The 16,738-nt window shown below is 45.7% G+C and overlaps 1 protein-coding gene across 16 annotated transcripts in view; it reads left to right on the top strand.

Annotated features, from left to right (window-relative positions):
- Window positions 1-15,426, top strand: part of LOC137805068 (receptor-type tyrosine-protein phosphatase S-like) — a 66,380-nt gene extending 50,954 nt beyond the window's left edge. For 4 of the 16 annotated variants that reach the window (XM_068604836.1, XM_068604762.1, XM_068604826.1 and 1 more), the window contains 18 exons: window positions 216-469; window positions 653-740; window positions 967-1,185; window positions 2,217-2,374; window positions 2,935-2,949; window positions 3,185-3,297; window positions 4,984-5,081; window positions 5,355-5,478; window positions 5,912-6,087; window positions 6,529-6,648; window positions 7,435-7,589; window positions 8,762-9,047; window positions 9,967-10,145; window positions 10,510-10,642; window positions 10,748-10,873; window positions 11,583-11,737; window positions 11,882-12,017; window positions 12,542-15,319. In XM_068604836.1, the coding sequence (XP_068460937.1) occupies window positions 216-469; window positions 653-740; window positions 967-1,185; window positions 2,217-2,374; window positions 2,935-2,949; window positions 3,185-3,297; window positions 4,984-5,081; window positions 5,355-5,478; window positions 5,912-6,087; window positions 6,529-6,648; window positions 7,435-7,589; window positions 8,762-9,047; window positions 9,967-10,145; window positions 10,510-10,642; window positions 10,748-10,873; window positions 11,583-11,737; window positions 11,882-12,017; window positions 12,542-12,610 (2,604 nt within the window). In that variant the 3' untranslated portion in view covers window positions 12,611-15,319. Of the gene's footprint in view, window positions 1-215; window positions 470-652; window positions 741-966; window positions 1,186-2,216; window positions 2,375-2,934; window positions 2,950-3,184; window positions 3,298-4,983; window positions 5,082-5,354; window positions 5,479-5,911; window positions 6,088-6,528; window positions 6,649-7,434; window positions 7,590-8,761; window positions 9,048-9,966; window positions 10,146-10,509; window positions 10,643-10,747; window positions 10,874-11,582; window positions 11,738-11,881; window positions 12,018-12,541 lie in introns of all 16 variants that reach the window. The other 12 variants (XM_068604891.1, XM_068604863.1, XM_068604806.1 and 9 more) reach the window with 7 other exon arrangements.
- The last annotated feature ends 1,312 nt before the right edge of the window (window positions 15,427-16,738 follow it).

Below are 16,738 nucleotides of genomic sequence, written 5' to 3'. Positions count from 1 at the left end.
AGTGGGGCAGTGGGACAGTGCAATATTGCAATTAACCTTGGGAAAATCCAAATTAATTTCCTGGATTACATGATTATAATGTATTTTAAATTGAGGCAGACTGCCCTCAGAAACGGGGCATGGTGTTAACGCATTAAAGTACAATAGGATCTCATCAGCACGCAGTCTATAAATAGGCATATTTGCATTTGACCCGTCGCTCCGACGTCCTCCAGGTGGAATATAACCGGCAGAAGATGGAGGTGGACGCTCGCCTGAGAAAGGCGGTCATCCCGAACCTTCAGCCCGACACCAGCTACGACTTCAAGATCACGGCTCCGGAGGGAAACATGGGCGGCCTCCGCCACCGCATCTCCGCCAAGACCTCCCCGCCGATCACCATCCGCCGGCCCGAGATCGACCACACCCGCGACACCGAGACCACGGTCACCATCGTGCTGCCGTCGCTGGAGAACCGCTCGCCCGTCAAGTGAGGCAGAAGTCTTAGAACGTCGTTTTGTTTTTTTAGACTCGTTGAACTCTCGCTGATCTCTAAAGGTGACGATAACGCCACCTGACTCGGCGAGATGTTATTCTTTGCCGAGGAAAGGTGGCAAACTGTTGTGTCAGTGCAACCGGTGTGTGATGTTGTTTGTCCTCTCTGCTCCCGCAGGAACGTGTATGTTGTTGTGGTTCCCTTGCGGAGAGCCCGCGGCGTTATCAGACACCTCAAGAGCCCGGATGAAATGGACCTCGAGGAGGTGAGAACCACAACAATGACAGCACCCACTGATGTTTGGGAAGCGCCTATAAACACACACACACACACACACACACACACACACACACACACACACACACACACAGTCAAATTGCTTAGAACTCCTCACCCTTTATGTTTCTTATCAATGTTTAAACATTCGTCAGAGATATCGGAACGTCTCATTTCCTTCTCTCTTTTTCTTCCGCCCTCCCTCCATCTCTCAGTTGTTGAAAGACATCAGTCAAAAGCAGAGGGATTCTCGGCAGCAGAAGCAGGTGGACCTGCGGCGGGCTTACATCACGGCCCGTTTCACACCTGCCACGCTGCCGGCCTTCTTCACCCTCGGGGACCAGCTGGACTACGGGGGCTTTGAGAACCGAGCTCTGGAGGCGGGTCAGGAGTACGTCTTCTTCATCCTGGCTGAGCTCAACTCCACAACCGGGGTAACAAACAAAAAGAAACACACACACACACACACACTGTGTCACTTCTCTTTTCCCTTCTGTGTTTAATAGCACTCCCTCATTCCTCGTTGCCTGTGCTTCTCTGCCGCCGCCGCCGGCTGTCACTATACGTTGTAATCAATATGGACCGGCTGCTAAAACAATACAATGCTCGTCAGTCAAAGTGGTGTAAAGCGAAAGGCAATAACCTCTCCGTCCTGCCGTCGCCTAATAGAGAGTGAGTGCACCGCTGTGGCAGCGTGCGATGGACGCTTTGTGCGCTGCACTCCATCGTGTGTGGATTTGAATTGAATCAGACGTGAATACATATGGAAGCCCATTAACGCCACAAAAAAGCATTCATAATTATGACAACAACAAAAAGAAAAAGTCATAATTATGACCTAAAAAAAAACAACAATGACCCAAAAAAAAGTCAAAATTATGAGCAACAAATTAAAATCTGTCATAATTTTGACCAAAAAAAGGTCATAATTATGCAAAATAAAAAATAAATGCTGAAGCTTTTTGAGAAAAGAACATAGTAAAATGTAGTATAATTCTATGTAAAACAGAAAAAAATGCAGCAACACAAATCTCTGCTCAAGGCAACAAGATGTAAAAAAAAAAAAAAAAAAGAAATGTATGACTTTTTTTTGTCATAATTCTGATTTATTTTTTTGTGTCAGAAATGGGCTTCCATAAACATATGACTTGAATTAGGATTATCTTTTTCTTAGGGACACACAGCCCAGCGGATGCTTTTAAAAAGTCATTCAGAACTAATAAAAATGCACTTTATTCAGTGCATTGTAATTTTAAAGACACATAACATCAGTACTTTCTTCAAGACAGATCATACATAATCTAATACACACAATTACAATCATTTCCTTTTAATCTAATGCAATACAAACCTACAGCTCTGTAATAAAGACTCCATTTACTTTTTGATTACACAAGTCTCTTAAACAGACAAACAAACACGTCCGGTGTCTTGTTTTCCTGACTGTGTGTGTGTGTGTTTACAGAAGATGTACGTGGCCAGCCCCTACACGGACCCCGTCATCGCCCCAGATTCGGACCCGCAGCCTCTGGACGCCGGTGACGGTCTGATATGGGTGGTTGGACCCGTCTTGGCCGTGGTCTTCATCATCTGCATCGTCATTGCTATCCTCCTCTACAAAAAGTGAGTCGGGCAGCTGTGATGTCGGACTCTTAAAGACTCTCAATAAGTTGTGACTTTGTTGTTTGTGTCTCTGAGTGAGTCAACCCAAGACATATGTAGCTCTATGGACAGTGGAAAACATTATTTAAGGCTTCGGCCACACTTGTTGTCTGTGCAATCAATTCATTGTTAGTTAACTCAAAAAATATTCCATTTTTCGAGCCCCATTGTTTTGTTTTTTTAATGCATTATCTTTATGTATGCTCTGTGCTCACATTCTGCCAGCAGCTCCCACTCATATTTCTTGCAACGGTATTGTTTAATGTTCCCCTATCCTCCCACAAATACTCAACTTTCAGCCGGATATTCATCAAATGTTTCTCCAATTACAAAGTTTGTTCTCCGCTCCCACGGCTCTGAAGCAGTCTGTCCCTGCTCCACGGGCCTGTAATATCTGCTGCAAGCCATCAAGCTTTTGAATACTAATGCAAAAAATATTGATTTTACTCTCTAACAATCTGTCTGTTTCCTTCCTTTTCTTCCTCTAATTATTCCTTTCCTCGCTCTTGTTTCGCTGGAAGCAGCAAACCCGACAGGTAAGATTAAACCAATGTCAAGCTCTTTGTTCGTTTGAACCCGCAGCAATTACACCAGACCAGATGCTGCGCAGAAAACATGCACGACGCTGTAAAACACCATATCTGATAATGCCCTATTTACTCTTTTCAAATAGCTATGCTAATGACGTGTCATGATGAGTTGTTTTTTTTTTTTCCCCATCCCTTGTTGTTTGCATGTATTAATTTTTATTTCTCACCGGTGTTTGAGCAGCAAGCGCAAGGACTCTGAACCGGGAACCAAGAGCCTCTTGAGCAACGCGGAGATGATGGCCCATCACCCCACAGACCCCGTGGAGATGAGACGCATCAACTTCCAGACTCCCGGTACGCAGCGCGGGCACCCGAACCCACTTTGTGTTTGTAAACTGGAGTGTACTTCCGATCGCTCGATCATCGGACGATGAAATATTAATGCGGCTAATTTTAACTTTGGTGAGATCATGCAGACGAGATTGTGAAAATACGCCTCCTCACCACAACCAGCCTGGCAGCTATCAGTCGTTTTGTGAGATCAAAATGGCCTCCGCCCAGGTAGTACAGTCAGTGCTGAGTCACGGCTGAGTAAAGATGCTTTTTTTTCATTTTTTTTAAAGAATTTAATCATCTCCGCTCGCCCACAATCCTCATGCCAGGCTGCAGAGAGCGCATCAGGAAAAAGACGGCGAGCTGTCTCACGGCTCTCCACTGTTTGTTGAGTTGGGTTTAATGGTCACGTTGATATATCAAAAAGCTGAGTTGTGGGTTATCTGATCATTTACAAAGGATTTAATTCTCTTCTTGCCTGCTTAACCAACTAAAGCCCCGCTGTGAAGTACGCACCGCTCCCCTCCACAGTGAGCTCGAACAACACAGCAGCTATTGGTGATGGCGCCCGGCCGAGGACGCTTTTCCTTTCACTTCTTCCATTAAATTGGCCACGTCTAAAAAAAAAAAACCATTGCCTGGAGGAATTGAATCACTGTTCCCACTATATTTTCATGCTGCAGTTCAGATGGGGTTGTTGAAAAGGTGTGTCACCATGAAGAGATGTTTAGTGCTTTACCTGCCAGGATACATCAAGTGAAATAACACCACTGTTTATTTATTCCGGAGATGAAGGTCTGAGGTTGTTTTTTTTTTTTACATGTTCGTGGGAAGCAAAGAAAAACCCACAGAACAAAAGCACTTGAGTGCTTCTCTTCCTTCAGTTGAGTTTTTTTTTTTTTTACTCTCTCGCTGCGAAAAACCTGAAGCTCCCACCGCACCCACATCTTCCCTCCTGAGATTTGTGCTTTTGAGATGCTCTTCAAACATGAAATGTGTTTCAAACCACACCGGCTGATGCCGTCTGAGGTCACTTTGGTCGTGACTGGTGCATTTTGTCGTGATTACTGTGGGTGCTGCAGTGCTAAGCCGAAAAAGAGGAAAATAACCGTCGACACGAGCCTGTTTTTTGATGGCTGTCGCGGCAGAATGAGCAAAAATGCTCTCGCCTCCAAATACATTGCAATTCCAGGAGCGTCGGGAATGCGTTCTGACTAAAAATGGATTGTGTTTATTGCCAACAAAGCAGAGTTTCTTTGATTAATTGTTGTCGCTGTTTGTCTTTTCAATGGACAATAGATTGCTCCAGCTGTGAACAGGAACGTGACTGTACATAGGCATAGGTTGCTTCCTGTGCGCGTGCGTGCGTGTGTGTGTGTGTGTGTGTGTGTGTGTGTGTGTGCATGCATGTGCTCCTAATTAGTGTTCTGTCTGTGTCTGTTTTCTCCGCGTCGTTGCTCCTCTGATCACAGAGAGAGCAATTTATCAAAGGAAAACAATTTGCAAACAAACGAGACTCGCCTCACTTTGTCCTCGCACATGGATCAAAATTGATTTCCTGCCTCCACGTGTTCCCGAACGACACGTCGGGCTCTCTGACCGGAGGGGTCATCGTCGCGTCTTTGCATATGAGCGACGCCGACCCGCAGCGATTCAGGCTATTCGTCTGAAGTCTTGTTGTCACCTCTGACCCTCGTTGTCACCCAGGAATGATGAGCCACCCCACCATCCCCATCAGTGAGCTGTCGGAGCACATCGAGCTGCTGAAAGCCAACGACAACCTGCGACTGTCTCAGGAGTACGAGGTGAGACGCTGCATTATATTGCACATGAGCATCCTTATTGTTTAGAGATGTTAAGCCTGTTAAGCCGTCGCTTCATGAGGCAGACCTTATTTAACATTTTGTGTCTCGGTGTGCAGATTATATTTTCATGATTTATTCAGCGCTGCAATTTGTTGCTGTAGCTTGTCTATATTACGGAGCACTCTCTTTCCATTATCCTCAAATGCACCACTAAGTATGTCTCTGTGTGTGTGTTTGTGTCTGTGTGTGTGTGTGTGTGCTGCTTCTTCCCAGTCAATCGACCCCAGTCAGCAGTTCACGTGGGAGCATTCAAACCTGGAGGTCAACAAGCCCAAAAACCGCTACGCTAACGTCATCGCCTACGACCACACAAGAGTCGTCCTGGCGCCCATCGAGGGTGAGGATCAACCGGAAAGGGTCCTAATCGGGGAAGAGGGAAGGGGGGAGGCGAGGAGGGAAGGGGGGAGGTTACACAATGAGAGAGGGGAGAAGGAGATGGGTGAGCTGCATGATGGATGAAATCTGAAATTGCAAACAGTGCTCAGGACCGGCTGTGTGTGCAGTGGCATGAGACCGACAAACAGCAGCGAGCGCACTCAAGTGCAGCCGGCGCTCCTCCAGAGCGAGCATGGGGAGAACAGATTTGATCTGCAGCTCGTGAATTCACGGCGACAGAGTCTTGTTTGTTTGTTGTCGTCCACCCGTCATCCGGCTGCCTGGTGCACGCAGTTCGTTAGGCTGCTCGATGTCATACCTGCAGGTTAATTCATTGCGACGCTCCTGCCAGATTGCAGTTTAGCGGGAGCCTCACGAGTGTCTTGTGTCTGCAGGCGTCCTGGGGAGCGACTACATCAACGCCAACTACATCGACGGCTACAGGAAGCAGAATGCCTACATCGCCACGCAGGGGTCGCTGGCGGAGACGTTCGGGGACTTCTGGAGGATGGTGTGGGAGCAGCGGGCCGCCTCCGTGGTCATGATGACGCGCCTCGAGGAGAAGTCACGGGTAGAATACCAATAAAAATACTAGATATGTCCGATGGTGACTCAATGCATTGATCGGATATCAGTGAAAATAGGCCGATCTGGTATGGGACACCAATGTAAAGGTAAAACCTGGTGAAGATTGATCCAATATGGGTTCACCGTGTCCTTATTTATATAACGCCATGTATTTACAGCGTGCATGTGCAATATTTTACATCTTCCATCTTCCTTTATTACTGTGTACTTGGATCCATATTGTTACTTATTGTTAATTGCAGCTGTGTGTAGCACTATTACTCAAGACAAATCCTCCTCCCCTTTGGGAACAATGAAGTAGATCTTAACTTACTTTACCGGCAATCTTTAGTTCTAGAAGCTGGAAACTTTGCTTTAGTTCAGTCTGAAAACTGTTAGCGTTCTAGTAATGACGATGATGATGAATTTCCTTTTATTGGTGCAGATAAAGTGTGACCAGTACTGGCCGAGTCGCGGCACAGAGACGTACGGGATGATCCAGGTCACCCTTCTGGACACGATGGAGCTGGCCACGTTCTGTGTCCGCACCCTTTCCCTGCATAAGGTAAATTATTCCCCTCTTTTTTTTCTGTATCCTTGACTCAGCACTGTGTCCTTTCCTCGAGTGATTACCGTTACATCCAGCGAAAGCTGCTTTGATCTCTCAAGTTTACAGTTTACAGGAACCAGAAGCAACTGGAGTAATCACTAAAATGTCCACCGTCGCTGAACGGGACACACGGAGGAGGAGGAGGAGGAGGAGGGATTAGCGTGGGCGCCGTGCAGCGCTCCATCCAGGCCAGCCTCCCTGTGTCAGGCGCTAACATTTGATCTCCGTTGGAAGCGGAGCACTTTTCTTACAGCGCGCGGCTAATCTAGGACCGCCAGACTAGCGTGTCTCTGTGGCCTACTTACAGACACACAAACTAGGCCAACTGTAGCTTCCAAGCGTAGCGCCGCTCCTCAAAATGTGTGTTGAGAAACGTCAAGTGAGGAGATCCGTCAGGCAGCAGAGAATAATGCACATTAACTATTTGCAATGTTGTATTCTTGTGTTTGGTGTACATTTGTGTACAATACTTTTATTTGTTTTTACAATATAGGAATATTTATGGTCTAAAATAAAAGTGTTCCTTATTATTATAGTATTTTTTTATGAATTAAAAGCTTCTTGGACATTCTGTATGAAGAAAGTCGCCACGGCTCAAATGACTAATTAAGAAACTGCACTCAAACAAATGCGTACTGTTCCTTTAATTACCTAATCGTTATGTTGAAATGACGTGTACACACACACACACACATATGTACAGATGATTTCAGTGATGTATTTTGTTGTCTCTTACATCAGAGCGGCAGCAGTGAGCGGCGAGAGGTGCGTCAGTTCCAGTTTACAGCCTGGCCGGATCACGGCGTGCCGGAGTATCCGACCCCCTTCCTCAACTTCCTCCGCAGGGTCAAAGCCTGCAACCCTCCTGACGCCGGACCGATCATCGCTCACTGCAGGTACAACACACACACACACACACACACACACACACACATATTTATTGTTTTGCTAAGCAAAGCTAACCAGCTGCCAGCTTTAGCTTCATATGTGACGGACAGGGGAGTGTATAGCATGGATGGATGGATGGATGGATGGATGGATGGATGGATGGATGGATGGATGGATGGATGGATGGATGGATGGATGGATGGATGGATGGATGGATGGATGGATGGATGGATGGATGGATGGATGGATGGATGGATGGATGGATGGATGGATGGATGGATGGATGGATGGATGGATGGATGGATGGATGGATGGATGGATGGATGGATGGATGGATGGATGGATGGATGGATGGATGGATGGATGGATGGATGGATGGATGGATGGATGGATGGATGGATGGATGGATGGATGGATGGATGGATGGATGGATGGATGGATGGATGGATGGATGGATGGATGGATGGATGGATGGATGGATGGATGGATGGATGGATGGATGGATGGATGGATGGATGGATGGATGGATGGATGGATGGATGGATGGATGGATGGATGGATGGATGGATGGATGGATGGATGGATGGATGGATGGATGGATGGATGGATGGATGGATGGATGGATGGATGGATGGATGGATGGATGGATGGATGGATGGATGGATGGATGGATGGATGGATGGATGGATGGATGGATGGATGGATGGATGGATGGATGGATGGATGGATGGATGGATGGATGGATGGATGGATGGATGGATGGATGGATGGATGGATGGATGGATGGATGGATGGATGGATGGATGGATGGATGGATGGATGGATGGATGGATGGATGGATGGATGGATGGATGGATGGATGGATGGATGGATGGATGGATGGATGGATGGATGGATGGATGGATCGATCCCCTAGGGGAAATTCAAGATCCAAGTAGCTCAAGACAAGCATCACACACACATAATATATGCATACACTCACTACACACACTATTAAACAGGATAAAGGATCACAAAAATTAAAACACAAAAATTAAAACACACGTTATTTAAGGTTGAGTGAATATTTTCATATAACTGCAGACAAAAAACAGCTAATAAGCCCATTTTCCAAAATATTAGTGCTAAAATCCTCCCTATGAGTCAACTGATATCTCATGTATTCCTCCCTCTCTATTAGTGCCGGTGTTGGTCGCACCGGCTGTTTCATCGTCATCGACGGCATGCTGGAGCGCATCCGACACGAGCGCACGGTGGACATCTACGGTCACGTGACCCTGATGCGCTCACAGAGGAACTACATGGTGCAGACGGAGGACCAGTACAGCTTCATCCACGAGGCGCTGCTGGAGGCCGTGGCCTGCGGGAACACCGAGGTGGCCGCCCGGAGTCTGCACTCCTACATGCAGAAGCTGTCCAAGGTGGAGCCCGGCGAGCACATCACGGGCATGGAGCTGGAGTTCAAGGTGGGAAAACGGACCAATCACATCCTGGGATTATGGCGAAAAAGTGGAATAGAAAAGTGGTTCCAAATAGTTTTGGTTTGTGGCTCTTTAATCCGTTGAAAACTGTTGAAACCATTTTTGACTCCAAACTTCCTTTTCCCTGTGTTTGAGTCGTCGTAGGAACCCCGAATTAATTCCAATACGTGTGTTTATTGTATGTATTTGTTCAGCAAAGTCTTGTGAAAAAAATGTATATCTGCAAAAAAATCACTTTTTAAAAGATATTTTGATCGTAACGATAAACATCCAGCATGATGTGAGCCAGATTCCCCAAAAAAGCCTCCTGGAGCGTCAATAAGACACCTTTTAGGAAAGATTAGGACCTAAAGAATCAGAATCTGCAACGAAAATCACAATAAAACAAAGTCTTGGGCTGTTAGGAAGGAGTTTCAGTCTGAAAACTGTGTCGTTCAGTTCAAAAATGGAATAAATTACGTATTTATGCCAAAAGATTGTCTGAATGGGGCATGCTGGGACTTAAAATTGGGACCAGAGGATCGTGCGCGGTTTCTAAAAGGTTAAATCGAGTTTGTTGTCTATAAATCTATGAGAGGTTTGACATCAGATTGCTTTTCCTTCCTAAAATTGTTTGACTAGATTAATATACACCCGCTTGAAGACATAAACCTTCCTACAATCTGAAAAGAAAAAAAATTAAAAGAAAAGAATTGATATGGACATTTTGTCCGTTTTCATTCGTTCAGAAATATTTATTCAAATTTCCTATTTCAACCCCTCAGATTATATTTCCAACCCCTTGAATTTGGAACCAGTTGCCTTGTATTTAATAATGCAAAATCAGTTTTGCTTTATTAGATCATTGTCTTGAGATCAGTATGTAAAACATCATAACTCGTTCACGTGCTCTCGCTCCGTGCAGCGGCTGGCCAACACCAAAGCCCACACCTCCCGGTTCGTCACGGCCAACCTGCCTTGCAACAAGTTCAAGAACCGCCTGGTCAACATCATGCCCTACGAAACCACCCGCGTCTGCCTGCAGCCAATCAGAGGCCTGGAGGGCTCCGACTACATCAACGCCAGCTACATAGACGGATACAGGTACATTTTCCCATCGCGGTGACGCTAACGTGACCCGATCCCCTTGTCCTCTCATGATGGCTGGATGAGGGAAAGGATCGGATGGGTTTTCACCACGGCTTCTCCCACCTGTCACCTCCTGTCACATCTGTCATTACTGTATACATGTTCCCCGCTATTTGTCCCCGCTACGCTAAGCCACAGGGCTTCTGATGATTCAGGCAGTCAGAGTGGCTGTACACACATGTTTTGACGGTTACTCTTCTTGCCTGACCCCCTTTTTTTTGTTAGTCTGATGCTTTGACAGAGAGAAAACAGGATGAATGAATGGAGGAGATGGCTTCTTAATGAATGTGTGTGTGTGTGTGTTTGTGTGTGTGTGTAGGCAGCAGAGAGGCTACATCGCCACCCAGGGCCCGCTGGCTGAGACCACGGAGGATTTCTGGAGGATGCTGTGGGAACACAACTCCACCATCGTGGTCATGCTCACTAAACTGAGAGAAATGGGCCGGGTAGGGGTAAATTAAGTAGACGTGCGCACTCACACAAAGTGCCACAAACATCCAGTGTGACATGTCGGCCGCCGTGCACAACGTTTATCAATCCTTTTCTGTCCTTCTCAGGAGAAGTGTCACCAGTACTGGCCCGCCGAGCGCTCAGCCAGGTACCAGTACTTCGTGGTGGACCCCATGGCCGAGTACAACATGCCTCAGTACATCCTGCGGGAGTTCAAAGTCACGGACGCCAGGGTGAGTTCGCGGCATCTGCGTCTTTAAAGATTCGTCCTCTCGCCGTGGATGTTTTATTCAAGCGGCGGTGTGGCGTTACACTCCTCGACTCCTCCGCTTTATTCCCGATCCATCGGCGCTGCTGGAAGGCAGCGGCGCGAAGCATGTCGTATCGACCTGTCGTGTGTGTCGCTTATTGTGTGTTTTGTATGTGAATGCAATCCCCTCCTCCTTCCCCCGCATAGATTACTCATTCAACCGTGCTGTCTCCAGATCACCTTGACAACGTGTGTGTGTGTGTGTGTGTGTGTGCGAGCATCCTCTGATGCACATATCAGCCGGTCATAGATAACTCCAGTTAAGCCTGTCCTGCCCTGACGCCACATCGACAGATGCTCTATTGATCTCCATTAAAGGGGAGTCAGGAAGGCTGAGCAGAAGAGAAAAGATGTAATTGCCCACTGAGTGGCCGACAATAGCAGACGCACTGACGTTACGGCTTGAAGTTAACCACAGCCACTGATCCAGCGTCAGATAACAGTAATCATTAGTGGGAGGGGGAAAAAAAAGGATATTGCTCGGCAGAGTCTCGCTCTCGAGTCAATACAGCAAGCTCTTGAAATAATCCCCTGTTCATAAACACAAACTACACTTCAAACGCAGCATAAACATCTTGAATGCGTGTTTGAGAAGATCGACAGAATCAGTAAAAATGTCCTCGCTCCCGCAGGACGGCCAATCACGGACAGTGCGTCAGTTCCAGTTCACCGATTGGCCGGAGCAAGGCGTGCCCAAATCTGGGGAGGGCTTCATCGATTTCATCGGCCAAGTGCACAAAACCAAGGAGCAGTTTGGCCAGGACGGACCAATCAGCGTTCACTGCAGGTGGGCGGCTCCCCATCCAACCCAATTGTGAATTAAAAGCACATTTAATGTCGTAATAATATGAATCATAACTGCAGCGGGTTGGTCAGAATGTAGCGCGCCGTGAGCTAAGAGCCAAATGTGTTTTTTCCTCCGCGGCCGCAGTGCTGGCGTGGGGCGGACAGGTGTCTTCATCACTCTGAGTATCGTCCTGGAGAGGATGCGTTACGAAGGGGCGGTGGACATCTTCCAGACCGTCAAGATGCTGCGCACGCAGAGACCGGCCATGGTGCAGACCGAGGTAAACACTGAGCGCCGCGCGGGGACGCAGTGATTCATTAAGCAGGAGAGACACGAGCTAAGGAAGCGCTGATGCAACACACGATCCTACTGCTCAGAGCCAGTAATGCTTTTTATATTTGGCTCATCAGGGATATTTTAAACAATGTGATGAGGAAGGCGAGACCTGAGAAAGCTCAACCTGCGTTACTCTCTGTTTACTTTGTTTTAATAATGATGATATTATTGAAGTCAACATGAAATATCAGTCAACTGGGAACATAATCTAGAAAATTTGTCTCCAAAAACAACATCATCCCTCATATATACCAATGAACAAGCTAAAAAAACGTCTAAAACAAACTATATCATATTTAAAGATACTACAAGTGTGCATTTCTAAATATAAGTATTACTTTTGACTTTATTTAATCTTCCCAGTTCAGTTTTAATCAGCGATTAGGAAAAAGGTTGTGTTTAAAAATCCTTTTTTTTGCCCTCAATGTCCTGTGAAAACCATCTTTCCTCTCTCCCGTTGTCCCGCAGGATGAGTACCAGTTCTGCTACCAGGCGGCGCTGGAGTACCTGGGTAGCTTTGACCACTATGCAACGTAAGTGAAGACACAAGCGTCCATCTTTCTGCTTCGAGGTCCACAAACGAACCGACGAGCGACGCGAGAGAAAGACGACTGGAAACAACGTGAATATTTGATCCTTTTTTTTCCCCCCCGGGAGCGAGACTCAAAGATGAATTCTACACCAACAAGGACGAAAAAGACAACAACAACAACAACAAAAACAGCAACAAGAAATCTGTGTCCAACAGCACCCACGCTCCTCAAAGGGGGCCGGCGGGTGCACCCCACCAGCACCCTGAGGAGCTGGTGGGGGTGTGGAGACTATCCATGTGTAATCCATATACTTACCTCAGTGTTCCAGTGTGAAGGACGTATAATACATGTGTGTTGTGGTCAGCTATCTATGAACAAGTGAATTACAAACAGCTTCTGAACAGGAATTATGATACTAAATGTGTATTTAGAAAAAAAAAACACAAAAAAACACACAAAGAGCCTGGATATTTGCTGCACCCTAAATGGGCTTTTTATCCTCAACTTTGTATCTACTGGTTTGGTGTACTGAGGGGTTACAAAGTGCAACGGTGAACATTTCTATGTGTCTGTGAGTCTGTTTCAAAAGGTGTCTAACTGCCACCGCAGATCGCTCTGATCATACAGTTCACAGCAGACGATGAAAGCGGAGACTCGACACCCCGAGGACGGTCGGAGGAGGAGGAGGAGGAGGAGGAGGAAGAGCGTGCGGACGCTCGTTTTCCCAACGCACAGTGCCAAGAGAAAACCACGCAGCGTGAACATGAACTGTGGCCTACGAGGAGAGACGGCGTCCTCTTTTATCCAGCGTAACACAAAGTCAGACGTCTAGAGACCGCTCTTAGCGCGCCGGCCAAGGATTAGTTCACGCACACCCTCCCCCGCCAATCGCGTCCTCAGAACAGCCATCAGAGCCCGTCGTGTCCTCAGCTGGGCCCGAGATTTGTAGTCCGGCGCGTTCTTCATTCAGCGAAGCTTTGCTTGCTTATTTGCCGTCGTGCTTGTTCATCCTGCAGCTCGTCTCCTCTTGACGTCGGCCCCTTCATCGTGTCCGCTCTGCGGCGGCTTAGCGAAAGAAATGCAAACGAAGAATTGAGCTTCAATCCAGTCCAAACGGTTCTCATCCCATTTTTTTTTTTGCCGTCATGATTTTTATGTTTTTTTTACTGTACGTCTTTATGCCTTATGCTGACTTTAGTCTTGTGTTTAAACATGCTGCTTAACATCCATGCGTCGTCGTGTGCTGAACTTGTATTGTCATACAGTATCTTGAACTTGAGGAGGAACTTTGTGTCCCAATCATCTTCCTCTTCTGAAGCTTAGCGACTTGCATTGCAACACTTTGCGGTTCATTTAGTCTGGGGTAATTTTAGGATACTGGCGGTGAAACACAATGAGGGAAATCCCCCCCCAAAAAAAAACATTCAGCACATTTGGTGAATTGAACAGTCCTCCGCCGTCAACACCTCCACATGAAGTCCATTTGAAGTCTCTGTTGCTAAATCACACTGTACAAAACACCCCAACTTAACCAAATTATGTTTTCCTCTCTGACTCCTCCAGTACAGCTGCACAAATATGTCATATCAATACGTGCGTATACATGTATGTGCACGTATTGATATGAGATATACTCATAATTGGTCCCACATGGTGATTGAAGAGCACAGCGATGTGTCCGTGTGTCAGACATCCCGTGCGATCGCACACATTTTGTACATACAGTCTATCATCGGAGTCCTATACAGTACAGTTACATACGTCTGAGCACAAGATATAACGTGGGATTGGATGTGATGTAGTTCTTATTGTTGCAACAAAAAAAAGCCTTATTGTTATCGTTCACTTTGTCATATTTATTTCATATGATTTTTTAAAAAAGATATTTATTATTCTATTTTGTTACTTTTTACGTTCGTTTTCAAATCTATTTATTTGGGATATCTAGCAACTATAACCAATAAGATGTTGTTTACTCGTTTCTTTTGGCAAGCCAATGTTAAAGTATGATATTGTCACTGTTTGTTTTTTCATTTTGAATGGTCCGTTTTGGTGCTTTTTTATTTGCTTTATTATGATAAAGTATGCCCTCTGTGTAGGGTGCTATTTGATACTGATTACTGATGTCCGACTAGTTAGAGATGTACATTAGAGGCAGACCTAGTTTAAGTTTACAGCGACGCCCTGCTGGTGCCCTCCCCATGCGAGCAACAGGGGCGCGGTCAGCCCCACTGTGATAGGTTGAAGGGTGAGAAGTTAGATATATAGAGCAGAGGCCTGTTGGTGACAACCTCAGACGAGCTGTTTGGTATTTAGTTTGCTGCGAAGCAAATGGTAGCAAGTGTATTTTTGACAGAGAACGGGTTAACGGTGGCCCAGCTACACACACACCCTCAAAACCTTTCTGTTTGTACCTGAAAATATCCTGATATCAAATCTACGTGTGGTCCAGAAGTCTTGAAAGTGTGCGACATATACGAAATATGTTTATTCCTTCGATTTCTAATGATTATTGTGTCGAGAAATATAAAACCCACACACGTGAAACATGCAATGAAGTGTGTTGAGGGCAAGCTCTGACGACGCCACCGCCCTCACTGATGTACCTGTTCTTTCCTTTCCAACCATGGATGTAGATATTGTATCTTGACTTTGTATTAAAAGCAGGATGATTGGATATACAGCACAATGAGCTGCTTGATTTCAGTGCGTTTTTTTTGGCTTTGTTATTCATTCCTCGTCCACTAGATGGGGCCAAAAACAAGTTCTCCAGTCTCTGCGCCCGGCTTTTACTAAATACACTTCACACAAAAGAGCTTTTTACAAAACACAGCTGCTTTTGGAGCCACAAAATGAATTTGAATTTGCATAACTTCAGCTGCAGCGTTAAAGAGGCAGGATGATGCCACATCACGTATGGGATGGATCCCCATGTGACCACTGCTGGCAGTATGATGATTAAAATACTTAACATGACTTTCAATGTAAAAAATTACACATTCCAAACACCTTCAGAAATACTTTTTTTCTTACAACTTCATTCTTGACATTTCAAGCTGACCAAAACATAACAAAGAGACAGTTTAATCCTCACAGGTGCAGTTAATCTGGTTGATTAAATTAGGACCGTGTCGCTTTATTGCCCCTGTTAGGGCGGGACAAATTATACCGTGATCATTCTAATTGAACATAAAGATTGATGACCTAATAAATTCCCATTAAAGCTGCAGCCCAACTGAAACCAATGCCGTTGTTACACTTCATTTTTTTTGTACGTTTTTCATTATACAACAAGACATAATGTAATACTGTACAATGGTTAAAGCTAGCTAACCCCATTTCCAGTCTTTGTGTTAGGTTAGCTAAGCTAACTGGCTGCGGATGCTAACACGGTAATATAATGGTTAAAGCTAGCTAACCCCATGTACAGCAAAGCTAACTGGCTGTGGATGCTAACATGGTAATATAATGGTTAAAGCTAGCTAACCCCATGTCCAGTCTTTGTGTTAGGCTAGCAAAGCTAACTGGCTGCGGACGCTAACATGGTAATATAATGGTTAAAGCTAGCTAGCTAACCCCATTTCCAGTCTCTGTGTTAGGCTAGCTAAGCTAACTGGCTACTTGACAGTCATATCAACCTCATCTCATTTTATGACAAGGAAGAAAATGAGCATATTTCACAAAAATGTCAAACATTTCCTCTTTTTCCTTCTTAGTTTTAAGTTCCACACTCACACTACAGCAACCAGGAAAGACAGTGTGATTATGAAAACTGCATTTTAAAGACTCCTTTCAGTCGCCCTGACCCATCCTCTAGACTACTGGCGTTGTCATGAGCGAGAGGAATGTGCTCCTTGTACGTTGTGGTTTTAGTGCATGCGAGGAGATGTAATCTGTATTTCATTGCTTATGAAACACTGAATACTTCAGGACTGTGTATAGCTCTACACGTGTTTCACTTCAATATCACACGCTCGTCGCTCGGTGTATAAAAGCAGCATCTAGCTTTTGTATGACCATCCTCGGTCTGTTCCTTCACCGGGCGGCTCCGACCTTGAAATCTGTCAGAGGGCCAACCTCATCTGTATTTAATGTGGCTGTGTGTAGTATGAGGAGAAAGGGAAGGGAAGGA

Source organism: Clinocottus analis, unplaced genomic scaffold (assembly GCF_023055335.1).
Source record: "Clinocottus analis isolate CAN_PGR_092001 unplaced genomic scaffold, fCliAna1.0.p SCAF_11, whole genome shotgun sequence".
Classification (NCBI taxonomy): Eukaryota; Metazoa; Chordata; class Actinopteri; order Perciformes; family Cottidae; genus Clinocottus; species Clinocottus analis.
The sequence above is the reverse complement of the archived record's forward strand: the minus strand, read 5'-3'. Positions and strand labels throughout refer to the sequence as shown.